This window comes from Saimiri boliviensis, chromosome 5, assembly GCF_048565385.1.
Source record: "Saimiri boliviensis isolate mSaiBol1 chromosome 5, mSaiBol1.pri, whole genome shotgun sequence".
NCBI lineage: Eukaryota > Metazoa > Chordata > Mammalia > Primates > Cebidae > Saimiri > Saimiri boliviensis.
Window position 1 is genome coordinate 31,250,775 of NC_133453.1, and position 15,604 is coordinate 31,266,378.

At 35.4% G+C, this 15,604-nt stretch overlaps 1 protein-coding gene across 43 annotated transcripts in view; it reads right to left on the reverse strand.

The window, feature by feature from the left end:
* MAP2 (microtubule associated protein 2) overlaps positions 1-15,604 on the reverse strand; it is a 299,602-nt gene that overhangs the window by 69,136 nt on the left and 214,862 nt on the right. For 37 of the 43 annotated variants that reach the window (XM_074399103.1, XM_074399100.1, XM_074399101.1 and 34 more), the window contains one exon: positions 7,597-7,881. In XM_074399103.1, coding sequence (XP_074255204.1) covers positions 7,597-7,858 — 262 coding nt within the window. In that variant the 5' untranslated portion in view covers positions 7,859-7,881. Of the gene's footprint in view, positions 1-1,104; positions 7,566-7,596; positions 7,882-15,604 lie in introns of those variants that run through there. The other 6 variants (XM_074399131.1, XM_074399129.1, XM_074399127.1 and 3 more) reach the window with 3 other exon arrangements.

Consider the following 15,604-nt stretch of genomic DNA (forward strand, 5'->3'; position numbering starts at 1 on the left):
ATAATTCTAACTAAAACAAAGGCTTAGACAGTCCAAAACTGAATCTAGAAGACTCACTTCTGTTACTTATTACTTTCATCTGTTCACTAAAAATAAAAAAAGAATTTAAGAATTGTTTATAATTTTTCTCTAAATGGAGGTTTTTTAAATCTCAAAAAATTGAAAAACATTAAAAGAAAATATGGTGACAAAATATGACAGAAAATTAGAGAAGAGAAAAGAAGATCTTGAAAAATACAGGATGAGAGATCAATTAAAATTACGATGATAATTAAATCATATTTGCACTTAAAAACAAACTAGAAAGAATAATTTTTACAAATAGGTCTGAACTGTCAATGGCACAAATCTGTTGTATTAAGATTCAAAGTCAACAAAATAATTTTTAAAATGTCAGTGGACCAAAAGATCTGAGAAAATACTTTTTTGTGTGTGTGCTTATGATGTAATTCTGACATTTAGCATAAAGTGAGATAAAAAATGAGACTGATTTCCACAGTCCATGGGAGGAATTTTCTTGAGGAACACACATAGAAGTATATGTGATTATAATTAACCTCAGTTTTTAAATATCCCATTATATTGTATTAGATAGAGCCTTTCTCTTCACACCTTAAAGTGTTTATAGTTAATTAAAATTCCAAGGAATAAAATAATACTTCAGTTTGTTGAGTCATAAGGTTTAATGGAAACAAGTCTTGAGAAACCAAGTTTTCGTCATATATAGATTCAGAATTACCGTCTTAAGAAAATCTCATCCTACCTTAAGACTTGACTAAAGAGCAAAGCCAGATTTTCATGGGACAAACTACCTTATAACTGCACAATGAAACAGAAAACTTTATCTGATGTTGATTTTTCCCTCTAATTTGTAAAATATCAAAAGCTCTAGCTGGCAATATCTGCTAATTACAACCTGGCATTGTATCAAGAATAAAAGACACAATTCTTTATTATAATATCCATACAAGCTAGCCCTAAATTAGGTTCAGATCCTATTCATCAACAAGCCAAGCCAAATATTATGATTGAAGCTAATCCCCACAACCAGTTTCACCTAGTAGAGAGACCATATAGGACAAAGTAAACGTGACAAATACAAACCTCGTGGAACTGCCTTTTCTATCAGTCCTTGTCTGTCTCACTCTTTCTAGCCCCAGATGCCTAACCTTTAGAAGGAAAACACTGAAAAGATCCCCATTTTCTGTCCTCATCCATCGGTGCCACCAGGCCCAGATGCTTCGCAGTGAGGCTGTGTGGTTTTCTGCAGATCCACCCTTGAATGCTAAATAACTCTGCTCTGCACACTCCTCTCTCTGCGGAGCTCAGGGAAATGGCAGCCAGAGCAATGAGTGGTTGGCATGGCAACTAGGAAAGGAAAATCTGCAACCTCTCGCATTGTTAGGCGAGCTTGTTTATTTGCTTGGGGGTTGGTGTGGATGGCTTTAGTCATTTTGCAGGAGAAATGGCTCAGTGCTATTTTGCTCTGCATAAATTAGGATCATATTACATAGAATAAGCCATATTTTAAATGGGATGCTGACTCCGATTAGTTAATCGTGAATCTAGGAGGCATGGGAGAAAGGGAGAGGTGAGAAAAGGTAGGTTTGAATCTTCTGAGACTGAAAAGAAGAATAGAGAGTAAAGCTTTATTAAATGCATATTCAGCTTTTTGCATGTGAGAGCTGCCAAACTTTTCCTTCATGTGTTTTCAAACTTAATAATTGCAGCAACAATAAATGTATACATCTGAATCTGTTGGTCACTTGGCTGCTGGAGTTATGTGGATGTGATAGTGCAGGGTCAGGTTTTAGAAGGTTTCTTTGGTGAGGTCCCTGAAAAATTGACAATGCAAAGTCTGGAAAAGCTTTTCCATGCCTGCCTCTTTGGCGGTGGGTATGCCTGGAAATGATGGGAAGACAAAGGAATCCTGGTAAACTGTGGGGAATAAACTGAAGAATTGCCTTTTAATCTTTACATTTACCCAAGGAGATTACTGATACTAACTTTTAATGGCCATGCAGGCACTTTCTACTGTACATTTTTTTTAAATAGTGATCACTGCACTGTACTTTAACACAATCAAAATCACCAAAGCCTGATTTTAAATAGGTAAAAACTGTTTTGGTATCAATAAACACCTCAAAATTACCTCCCCTTTTTCTCTACTCACATTAATAACAACTAGGAATAAAGTTATGATATCATATCACTTAAAATTACATGAACGTGGCAGTTCTGGAATAGAAGAATTGTCTGCTTTGCCTGTAATTGATAACTGCTGCAACTGTTTGCTGTTCTGAATGTGGCAGGTGGGGATGGTGGACAGAGCACTTGTCTTTAGAGCAAGAGACCTGCATTCTAGTAGTAGTCATGAGATCTACTGTGAAAAGTCATTTCCCTGGTCCCTTCCAGCTTTCAATCATATCATCCACAAGTATGACAGAACATTAGCAGATTTCACCACTGTTTTCTAATAAAGAGCAAATCCTGACATTTGCAAAATTAATCCTGAGAGCCAGAAAAAAACACTCCCACCTAAAAAAGCCTTGGCAGCTTTCACAATGAGTAGCACATTTATAAAGCCAAGTAAATTATAAACTATAGAAAAAAAAATCCATACCACTTCTTGTGGGTGGCACAGTTGAGAAGAGAGTTGCATGGGATTCCTGAACACTGTGTTCACAATTAACCTCTCTCACCTTCTTACTGTGTAAAACTGGGCAAGTTGCTTGGCCATTCTGTGCCTTAGTCTTCTTCTTTGTAAAATGAAGACACTAATGACAGATATCCTCATGGAAATTGCAAAAAAATGAAATGAGATAAAAGACGTGATGGTGCTTTATAAACTGGAGAGCACCGTGGCAGATTGCAATTCTATATAAATTTCTAAGCTGTAGTTTTATATATATTTCCATAATAGTTCTGCAAACAATCCTTGAGGGATGAATAGAAATTAGAAAATCTTTCCCTCTCTTTAGATCAGGCATCCCCAAACTACGGACCCGTGGGCCGCATGCGGCCCCCTGAGGCCATTTATCCGGTCCCCCGCCGCAATTCAGGAAGGGGCACCTCTTTCATTGGTGGTCAGTGAGAGGAGCACAGCATGTGGCGGCCCTCCAACGGTCTGAGGAACAGTGAACTGGCCCTCTGTGTAAAAAGTTTGGGGACACCTGCTTTAGATGAAGTGAGCAACAGCAAAATTATTACTTTTTGGAGTAAGGTCAGAAACATAGAACCACCACTTTGTCTGCACATTCCTCCTTTTGCTGCTAGAAAGTGCCATATTCAAAATGATTCTATAAATAGACACAGTAAAAATAGGATTTGATATAATACTATTAAGGGATGTCAAAACCAGCTACACTGTTAAACCACATGCACAATGATTACAGAAATCAATTGCTTTTCTGTGCCCTTAAAATATCATTTGAAAGGTCACTTTCCATTTTCTAAAATAATTTTCCACTCAATATTTTACAAACTTTATAAATATCACTTTTGTCCTCTTATAAGATCTTGATACAAATTCTAATACGAGTTTGGGCCCCAACTCAGGAACTGAAACTTAAGGACAAGGCTCCTAGTTTTCTTCAGAGCTGAAACTCTGTGGGGACCAAAATGCATTCCTCTTGCTTTCTTCAATACAGATGACACAGAAAAGAGCGGAAAGAATTATTACAGGCCATTACTCTTATTATTTACGCTTTGAAAAACAATTTTAAAATGATGCTTTAACTTAAATGTAAGACCTGAAGCTATAAAAATCCCAGGGGAAACAAAAAGCCTAGGAAAAACTCTTTTGAACATTGGGCTAGGCAAAGAATTACAATGACTAAGACCACAAAAGTAAATGCAGCAAAAACAAAAATAGACAAATGGGACTTAATTAGACTAAAAAGCTTCTGCCAGCAAAAGAAATAGCCAATAGAGTAAACAGATAACCTACAGAATGGGAGAAAATATTTGCAAACTGCACATCCAACAAAGGACTAAGCAGTTCAAACTCAGAAAAAACAAAACAAAACAGATAATCCTCATTAAAAAGTGAGCAAAGGACATGACTAGACATTTCTCAAATGAAGATGTACAAGTGGCCAGTAGGTATATGAAAAAATGCTCAACATCACTAATCATCACAAATGCAAATTAAAACCATGAGATATCATCTTACACCAGTTAGAATGGCTATTATTAAAAAGTCAAAAGACAACAGATGTTAACAATGATGTAGAGAAAAGGGAACTCTTAAACACTGTTGATGGAAATGTAAATTAGTACAGCCTTTATGGGCAACGGTATGGAGATTTCTCAAAGGACTGAAAATAAAACTACCATTTGACCCAACAGTCTCACTACTCAATGGAAAATAAATCATTACATCAAAAAGACACTTGCACTCATATATTGATTGCAGCACCAATCACAACAGCAAAGGCATGGAATCAACTTAGACATCCATCAGTGGATGACTGGATAAAGAAAATGTGGTGTAGATATATGATGGCATTCTATGCAGCCATAAAAAAGAAAAAAATCATATCCTTTGTAGCAACATGGATGGAACTAGAGACCATTATCCTAAGTGAAATAACTCAGAACATCAAATACCAGATGTTCTCACTTTTAAGTGGGAGTTAAACAATGGGTACACATGGACATAAAGATGGAAATAATAGACACTGGAGACTCAAAAAGGGGAGAGGGTGGCAAAGAGGTAAGAGTTGAAAAATTACCTATTGAGTACAATGCTCACTATTCAGGTGACAGGGACACTTAAAGCCCAGACCTCATCCCTATGCAATATATTCACATAACAAAACTGTACTTGTACCCCCTGAATACATAAAAATAAAAATTAAAATTAAAAAAAAAGCAAAGACAAAGATAAAAATTATGCTTTAGACTTCATAATTAAGATGAACATTGAAGGAGTGGGTGAGGGAGGATAAGGTAAGGACCTTGATTGAAGTGAGCCCACCATAATGCAAAAGAAAAGGGGAAGGAAGATGATGATTGCAATTTATTTATCATGTGATATTATTTATAGACATGGTTAAAAGAAACAACCTTGGAGAAAATATTTATGTTTAAATGCAAAGAGGGGACTATAGCAAATAAGGAAAATAGAAGAAAGATTTTTGGATTTAATCAGTAATGTCCTGGACACTACAACATATAGCTGTGGGCCTGATGTCACTGAGAAATGCTTCATGCGAACGGTGTCCTGAGAAATATTCTTTACAGGGGAAAATGTAATACACTGGTAGACTGTATAAAAGAGTGAGCTGGTATACATATATCCCTGTTCCTTTTAAAAATAAATATATCAAATATAATGCCATTTCATATCTATGGTCTCCATCATCAAAGGATAGCACTTCTAAATACCATATTTGGGATTTAAGAACATCTGTTTATGCTGGAGATGATTTTCATCATACAATTTGTGAAACAGCTGTCAATAAATCATGAATGATAAAATTTGTTATTTTGTTAAATTAGAGTTTAGAGAGAAATCTAATTGCACATTAATTCATCACTGGAACATCTTCTGTAGGTATTAAAAGATAATATTTTACATTGTCCTTTTCCTACAGATTTCTACACATGCTTATCTCATGGATTCAATACTTGGTCTGTTATTTCTAGAGGAAAGTGAATTTTAAAATCACACCATAGTTTAGTTTGGATTGACTATCACCATCGTAACCCATGGCTGACTGTTTACAATTTTTGTCACTCAGAACATACATACAAAACCTTTATAATCAATCTCTCAAAGGCAATACAAAATGTCTTTGATACATGTTGAGTTGAATTTAAAATTAACTCTGGATGCTCCTAAACCCATCGTTTAAAAGAAACATCTGTTAGCCTCTTTTAAACGTTTATTATCTTCTCAGAAAAGCTGGTGATGACACACTGACTTGACAAATAGATTTTTCTGATGCTCTCAGATACTTAAGACCAGTGAGCAGACAAAATAGTGCATGGTACTGCTTCTTACTGTATGACCAAGCACACTGCAGTGATTTTTTTTTTTTTTTTGGTGTATTACAAGCCTTAATAACTGGTCAGAGCCCAAGGAATGAAGTAATACTTTTCAATTGTTTTCATCATTAATGTGAAAAGGACATTTTCTTCTTTTTATATTTATTCATTTATTACTTCATTCACTCACTAATCAACACACATTTATGGAATACTGAAGGTCTAACACCAGGTGCTGCAGGATACGATGATGAAAAAAACCTTGACCTACCATACTCACTCTTTCCTTCCTCACAACCAACATGCTATAACACGCCCTCATCCCCTCATGCCACAATCCCTTCAAAATCCTCTTAGTTAGTGCTCCTGACACCCAAGTTCCACCCTCTTAAACTTCTGTATATTCAGTTACAGAAAAATATTACTTAATCAAGAGTGTTATATCATCCATATTGATAAAACCACTACCACCAATAATAATAAAAGTAACTGATAGGTATTATTTCTTGAGCCATTCACTTTATATACTTTATGATCTTATTTAATCCTCGTTGTAATCATGAAAGGTGAAAATAATATTGTTATTTCATTCTCAACCACAGTTTCTTACTAATTGAATGTACGTGCCTGTGAGGCACCGCCCAGCTTCTCAAATCCTGGGATCAGGTTGGACACCATCACTCTCTCTTTCCATTTCACATGGATTTCTGCAGGGTACTTGCTTTTATCAGAACAATTGCTGAAAACCTATCTTGCAAAGATATGATATCTTCAAAAGAAATATAGTATAATGTGATGTTTAAACTGTGCACTATCTTGAGCAAATAGTTTATGCAGTGTTTGACAGATATTATCACTATTCCTCTTGAATATTTAAAACACCTTGTTGTATTCCTGTGAATTTTCTACAGCACCCTAAGATGCTTTTGTGCATTCAGAAACTTTGGCCCTAAGTAGAAATAGTACCCTTTCAACTTTGCCTTTTCATATTGCTCATGTGGCAGGTACGTGTTATGAGTTGTATCCAAATAAACATACGTACAAGTCTCATGTCTGCTCCAAGATCATCTAATACACAAAGTTCAGGGATCATTTCTTGCACATGCACTGGCACAGAAGCTAACACCACACCTTGCATGTAGAAAATGCTCAAATGTAGTTTGAGCGTTTTGAACGATGGGTTAAAAAATTATAGTATGTATTTATGTATTTTACATTTTTCTGCTCTAAAAAATAAGCTTCTAATCAATCTATTGGATTTAGGTCCAAGATCATTCAAGAGAATTAAAAAAAAAAACTATCTGTAAAGTTTTCTTTCAATGAGTTAAAATGCTGACAGTTTCTAGCAAAAAAAAAATACATACACTCAGCCTGCAAAAATTCATAATAAAAATTAAATAGGGGAATGGGACTGAGAATACAGCTAATGTGAGGAAATGTCAAGTTAGTTGCCATGATTTTTCTCTTATTTCCTCTGACTGACTGGAACTTCAGTCCTAGCACTAGTGAAAGAGGATCAGTGCTGTATATTAATTCACTTTCAGACTAAACTAACTTCAAAGCACAAAGCAAGCACTTGGTGACAGCAGAGCCCTTAGTTACCTGCTGTTTCTCTGTCAGCTGAGGTCAGCTCTCCGTTGATCCCATTCTCTTTGGTATTTGAATAGGTGCCCTGTGACCCATGCTCTCCAAAGGCGCCCTCTTCATCCTCCCTGTATGGGAATCCATTGGCGCTTCGGACAAGTCCTTCCCCTGCTCCGCCTTGATCCTTAATCTCAGGTGGATGTGAGTGTGCAGATGCCTCTGTTAGCTGTGCTGAGGTCCAGTGAGGCGCCTTTGCTTCATCTTTCCGTTCATCTGCCATTCTTCAATGCCTTGTTACTTCTTCTGCAATTGAAAGAGGAAAAATAGTAGCTATCACTTTGGGGAAATCTGATCTGATATTGGTTTTACCAAGATTGGAGAAATCTATAGCAAATCTAGTAGCTTTCTAAGTCAAAGAAAACATGTACAAAAACCTATGTTTAATATCAAGAATGGATCAATTAGTTCATCTTGAGTTTTACAGACTGTTTCTGGAATATTGGTTCTTTTAAAATAAGATCACTGTCAATTTATACATATTCTTATTTGTAAAAAAACAAAACAAAAAACAAAACAAAAAACAAAAAACCCAAAAAGCAAACCAAAACAAAACCCAAAAAAACAAAACAAAACAACAAAAAACTAGTGTTTGGCATTTAGGTACACATCTTAACGAGCTTTCATTGAATATGGTCTTGAATGTTGACTGTACGGTAGAGTCAAGGAATCCTGCAGTATAGGAAAAATGTGCAGTATGAGAAAACTGAGTAGAAAATGTGGGAGAAAGAATGAGAGCAGGAATTCTATACCATGGAAAATTATCGTGTACTCTCTTAAATCATGACTTTCAGTAAAATCTAGAAAAGGCAATAACTAATATATTAGCCTTTTCGGTTTCAAGGGTGTTCAATTAAAGCCAGAGGTAAGTATACTTTTCTAGATACTGTGAATTAAAAGAAAGATAGCTTTAACTTAATTTTTTTGATGATTACATTAAACTCTTCTTGTAACTTAATTTTTAAAATAAATTTCCTGTACCCTATCTATAGACTAAGAGGAAATAACATTTTCTATTAATATAAATCTTACAGAGAGAAAGGAAGTAAATATAGCATTGGGCTTACATCCTATCTTATGGCATTATTTCTTAGCTAAATCAAATAAGATCTGAAAAAGTTAAACCATTGACATATAAGAGGAAGTTGTAAATTATAGCAAAGGATGAATGAGTTGTGGAGGAGGTGTTCTATATATGTTAATTGGATGGCAGATATTGCATGACCTTCTCTTACAAGCTGATATTACCAAGTTTAGACATGTAATTGACAAGAGGTGATTCACCACTCAGTTTTGGAAAGTTGTTGCCCATGATGTAGCCTCATTGATCGCTTATTGTCTGCACAGTAACGATGACAACACAGGCAATACTGTCTTTGATGGAAACTAAGAACATCTTCCTTTTTTCAAAAAAGTATCTCTAAAAAAGACCTCAGAACAAGTAAGCAAAAATTACATTAAGACAAATCCACTTCCTACTACCAAGCTCTGTTTGGAGAAAGTATAAATAAATTAAAGTTTTCCCATCAGATTACTAACAAGCATTTGTCTGGGGATTTTTAACTGAATTTTGTTGCTATCCTCCACTCTCTCTGTTTCTCTTCATAGCAGAAAGAACTAGAGGAATTCATTCATTTAAACCAATTTGACTACAGCACCAAATCTCCCCCAAAACTGATTCCCAAAACAGCTCATTTATCTTCCCTAAGAACAAATTTAGCTTTCAAAACATTGTTTGAAGGGCTTATGATCAATCAGAGAGTATCCCTATCTCACTAACTATGTGTAAAGAATTGAATGCACAGGATAGGGCTCAACACAGTTCCTGGCATGCTCAATAAACAGTAGTTATTACATTTGTTACTGTTTATTAATTATATCATTAATCATTATTTATACAACATTGTCCTAGGAATAAGAGCTTGAAAATTTGGTGAGTACAATAATGAGAGTTACTTGCAAATCTGTCCCCAGATATTGTGTAGGAATGAATGGCTGTCCCAAGATGGGCATGGCAAATGTACCAGACATGGTACTCTAATGAGAAAAGAACTTCCTCGGAATTAACCTCTCCCTGTGTACATTGAAAAACTAGCTACATCTTTTCATAAAAACCATTCTGCATTGTTCTACACTCCATTCTACCATATTCTTCCAGTCACACATCAAAAGATCTAATTGAGTAGCCTAAGCATTGTGTTTCCATTGAGTTGTGGCATCTTCATATATGTAAAGAACGAAGGAAATATCTAGATTCCATTGTAACCTTTTAGATCACAATATTTTACTGATAGATTCTTGCCTACCTCAGTATCCTAATCTTTATGTGCTTTTGTTTTGTTTTGTTTTACCAAACAGCTTAATTAAGATTTCCATATATGACCCAATTTATTTTGTGTACACAGAGAACGTTGTAAATAGAAAAGGTTTCACATAAATAACATGCCTTGCTGATGTAGCTTTTTCTGAGTTATTAGGCTTTAAATTTTTGAAACAATTTTAAATTTACAGAAATATTAAGCAGATACTACAAAGAGTCCCAATCTACCCCCTGCATACAGTTTTCCCTATTTTAAACATTTTGCATCAGTATGTTACATTAATATAATTAATGAACCAATATTGATACATTACTTTTAACTACAGTCCATAGTTTATTCAGATTATTTTCATTTTTACCTAATGTCTTTTGTTTTGGTTTCAGCATCTCATCCAGAGTACTATATTACATTTAGTCCTCATGTCTTCTTAGGTTCCTTTATGACTTTGACCTTGCAAGTTCTTACTAGTACTAATCAGACACATCATAGGATACCCCTCTACTGAAATTTGTCTGATTTTTGTCATGATTAGTTTAAGGTTATGTGTTTTGGGGAGGAAGACCACAGAGGTAAAGTGTTCAGATGAGATGCTAAGCTACATGGGTAGGAACACTGTGAGCCTTCTGAAAGCTTTGACATGCTACAGGATGTTTGAATCTCAGGCAAAGGCAGTGAGGTGCAAAACATCCCAAGCCAATTGGCCACAGAACTCTTTTCCTAATACCATGCTTATTAACATCCCCAAGAGGATCTGGGAAATATTTAGGTTTGTATTTTAGTCTATGTTTACCTCTAGGAGTTCTAGCCACCAAATATTCAAAGCAAATAAAACAATATAAGTATCTACAACTCTCAGTTACATTTGGCTCCTCTCATTCCCCTGCCATAGTGCTTTCTGGAACAGATTTCTCAGTGACCAAGAATCCTTATTTTAAACCTAGCAAATTAACACTTAAATAGAGAGAGTCCTACTTGGTAATCATACCTTTAAAATATTAAGATAATTTGTTTCCAAGAGGACAAACATTTAAAAAATGAATTCCTTAGTATTTAATGCTTTCAAGTTTTGAATTTTTTTAATTGTACTTAGGTTCTGGGGTACATGTGCAGATCATGCAGGACTGTTGCATAGCTACACACATGGCAATGTGGTTTGCTGCCTCCATCCCCCTGTCACCTACATCTGGCATTTCTCCCCAGTGTTATCCCTCCCCAACCTCTCCACCCCCTGCTGTCCCTCCCGTGACCCCCCACCCAACATTAAATTAGTTAATAAAAACTAATTTTGGAAGACGAAAAGCCTGGCTAACAGCACTGATTTCACTTAATACCAGAGTCATAAACAAATCAAACTTATTACCTAAAAAGTAACACTCAACTTCCTAGTAAGAGTATTCAGATAATATTCTTTAAAATGTATGCAGATTGATCAGTTGTTACTTTTTATTGAGCTTCTTGAAATGAAGATAGTCTACCCATTTAGTAAGTAATGATCATTTTAGGAGATTTCAAACTAAAATTAGCATGGCTCTGACAAAACTACTTTTACAGAAAATATAACTTGGAATAAATCCAAGACATTTGCCTCTATTTTAGGAAAAAGTTTATTGAACCAAAAGAGACACTATTTGGCCAGAATCACTTATAATCACAATATAATATTATTAAAACACCACCCATAAGATGATAAATTTCACTTATACTCCTAATCAAAGTTTTGTGGTCAAAGATTATCTCCAATCTTCAAAATGGTATTTTCAACATAGTTAAAAGTGATCATAGCCTTCTTTAATTTCTTCTTCCTGATGTAATATTATTTTTATCTGGGTCTCTTTGAAAACCATGTGAACGTGCAATTAAAGGCTGGGCATGGTTGTGCTCACCTGTAATCCCAGCACTTTGGAAGGCTGAGCTTGGAGGATCATTTGAGGTCAGGAGTTCAAGACCAGCCTGGTCAACATAATGAGACCCCCATCTTACAAACAGATTTTTTAAAATTAGCTAGGTGCAGCTACTCAGGAAACTGAGGTGGGAGGATCACTTCCACCAAGGAGAATGAGGCTACAGTGAACCATGACTGAGCCACTGCACTTACCCTGGGTGACACAGCAAGACTCTGTCTCCAAAGAAAGAAAGATAAAGATAAAAAAGTGAAGACAAAGGGAAGTTCTCTCCAAATCTACAAAAGAAACTTGTTGTGAAATACTAGGAATTTTTAACATTCCTACTGTGCAACAGGAAACTCCTCTCTCCAAATTGCCAAAGATCACAGATCTTAACAGCTCCAGCTGCCAAATAGCTCGGCATCTGCCACACAATCCCTGCTTTGATAAAGCAAGCTGAGAAGCTACCTGAACTCTTATTTATCTTCCCTGCAAAGCCTAGCTTGATAATGTGAGCAAGAAAATCTAAGACTAAGACAATGATTTGCAATTTATAATATATTGCAATGGGAATCTTGTTAGGACGAAACACAAATGTCAATATATAATGGGAATACTGCTATGTGTGATATGCATTTTTAAAAAATCTAGGACATGGCCAGGCACAGTGGCTCATGACTATAATCCCAGCACTCTGGGAGGCTGAGGCGGATGGATCATGAGGTCAGGGGTTTAAGAGTAGCCTGACCAACATGGTGAAACCCCCTCTCTATTAAAAATACAAATACTTAGCCAGGCATTGTGGTAGGTGCCTATAATCCCAACTACTCAGGAGGCTGAGGCAGGAGAATTGTTTGAACCCAGCATGCAGAGGTTGCAGTGAGCCAGGATCGCACCACTGCACTCCAGCCTGGACAGGGCAAGACTCCATCTCAAAAAAAAAAAAAAAAAAAAAATCCAACATTTAAATATCTATTGATAATCAGGGTGAGATATTACACTCAACTTTGACTTTATTGTATCATGACTATTATGCTATATATTAAAGGGCCCCAATATTCTTTCTAGGTAAGGTATATTATTGAAAAAAAAAAAGAAAAATATTGTGCTACCAGAAATGTTAGTTATGAATCTGAGTGGTGAGCTTTGATCTTTGCTACCTTGGTTGTTAAACAATTTTGTGTTGATATTTGAGAGTTTCTATGGACACATTTATTTTTACTTCATCAAAAGTGATACTTCTGTTTTTTTTAAATTCTAGCTTTTTCCCTTGATAAACTGTAGATCTGTTTTTTTCATTCTAATGTCCTTGGCAAGAACATGCACATTTTCATACCAATTCCTGACCACTGATCACTGCTGCACTCTGAATAATTTCACTGATGGAAAACCACAAAGAATCTAAGATTCTTTAGTGTTTGTTGATCTATCATTAACCTCTGATTCCAATGATGTAAGTCAAACTGTGAGAACTGGTATTGACCAGATTTCTAAGCTACTGATGATTTAAACTGTATCATCGTATATCAGCATAATAAAATGGTTATATAACCAGAATAGAATGGTCTTTCTAGAGCTTAAATTTCAAGTTGAAATGGTATGTGAATTAATTTCTGGTCTTTTTAACATATGTAAAATTCTTCAATTTTGTTTTTAGGTGGGCTTAATGCTTACATGTTTAATACTGTTGAGTAAAACAAGTACTTTGCCTCATTTTGATTAAAAGAATTTGGTACCATGAATTACGAATTTTGCAAGTGATATGGTTTGGATCTGTGTTTCCACCTAAATTTCATACTGAAATGTAATTGCCAGTGTTGGAGGTGGGGCCTGGTAGGAGGTGACTGGATCACGGGGCTGGTTTTCTCATGAATGGGTTAGCACCATCTCCCTTGGTACTATCCTCATGATAGTGAATTCTCATGACATCTGGTTTTTTAAAAGTGTGTTGCACATCCCTCCTCACTCTAACTTGTTCCTGCTGTGGTCATGTGAGGTGCTTGCTCCCCCTTCACCTTCCGCCATGACTGTAAGTTTCCTGAGGCCTCTCAAGCCTTCCTAAGCTGAGCAGATTCCAGCATCATGCTTCCTGTACAACCTGTGCAACTGTGAGGCAATTAAACCTCTCTTCTTTGTAAATTACCCAGGTCCGGCATTTCTTTATAGCAATGTGAGAATGGACTAATACAATAAGTAAGCAAATATTTTTATTAATTCTAGTAAAGAAATAGAAGCAATAGAAGAGAGAGAGAAGCAAGTAAAAAATAGGAAGAAACAACATTAACAAAAAGAATGAAGAAGGAACAAAAGGAAACAGCCAGCTTAATATAACATGGGTACTATGGCGAAACAATTTTGGGACAGACATATTCCAATTTTCAATTACTTAATAGAAACTTCTTTACATAATATAATAATTAATGTTGACTCTTGGAAACTCACTTTGTGGCTGACGGGTAGGTGTTTTAGTCATCACTGCTGTTACTTATCAGATTTCTAGCATATTGACTGGAACATCAGTAATTCAATTTCTACTGCATTGAGATTTTCTTATATTTAAATGTATCTGCTTTTAACATTTTCCAGGCCTAAGATTGTAATGCTCCATGTTTAAAAATTCTAGAATTTTACTCAAGTATGTGTCTAGATACTTAAATGAATTCCTCTTTTTCTGTGTGTAAGAAAAAATTTGGACTTGCCCATAGGCAGCCCAAAAGTCTACCTCCAAATCTGTAACACTTTTGAGATATGATTGCCCCTTGCAAAAAAACAAAACAAAACAACACAAACAAACCATATAATAAATTAATTTACATTGGAATTTAGAAATAAGATAACCTACATTGTGCTTATTCGTTTTATTTTATATTTTTTGACACAGGGTCTTCCTCTGTTGCCTGGGCTTGGGTACAGTGGTGCAATCACTCTCACTGCAGCCTCAACCTCCTGGGCTCAAGTAATCCTCCCACCTCAGCCTCTCAACTAGCCAGCCTCTCAACTAGCTAGGACTACAGGTATGTGCCACATGCCCAGCTAATTTTTGTATTTTTTTAAAGAGTCAGATATAGTATGCACCTAAAGTAAAATTTGAAAAAAAAAAAAAAAAGCAGTCATGATTTTTCCATATTATCCAGACTCATCTTGAACTCCTGAGCTCAAGCAATCTATCCACCTTGGCCTCCCAAAGTGCTGGGATCACAGGCATGACCCACCATGCCCAGCTTATTTTGCTTATTTCTGATAATTAGACTATCAGGGAATACATCTATTCCCCTATTTTCTTTTATTCCCAAGAACTGTAGTGCTTAATGTAGTAGTTACTTTATTCTAAATCCTGAGCACTATGTTCTGTTTCTTATTTTATATATAATTTAACTGTGAAAGTTATATCTTTTCTGAAATCCTGCAGAATATACATAAGTAAATCATAACTGTACATATTACCTTCTAACACTTTATAGTTCTTACAATAAAGTTATGTAATATTATTTAGCATACAACAGTTTATTTTCATGTAAAGCAAATGAAGTACAAAATAGGCAACAATATTTTCCACACAGAATGTCTCATAAAACTTTAACACTTTAGACCTTTTAGACAGGTTACAAATTAACAAACTGTAGCAGAAAAATCTGATTTGTTGGAATAAATTACTTAGTTTTTTTAAAAAGGATTTCTCCTTTGTTCATATTCCTTGGAATGCTCTCTTAATTATCATTCAAGCAAATGTTGCTAATAAGTGAATAACTTTAAAGTAATAAATAA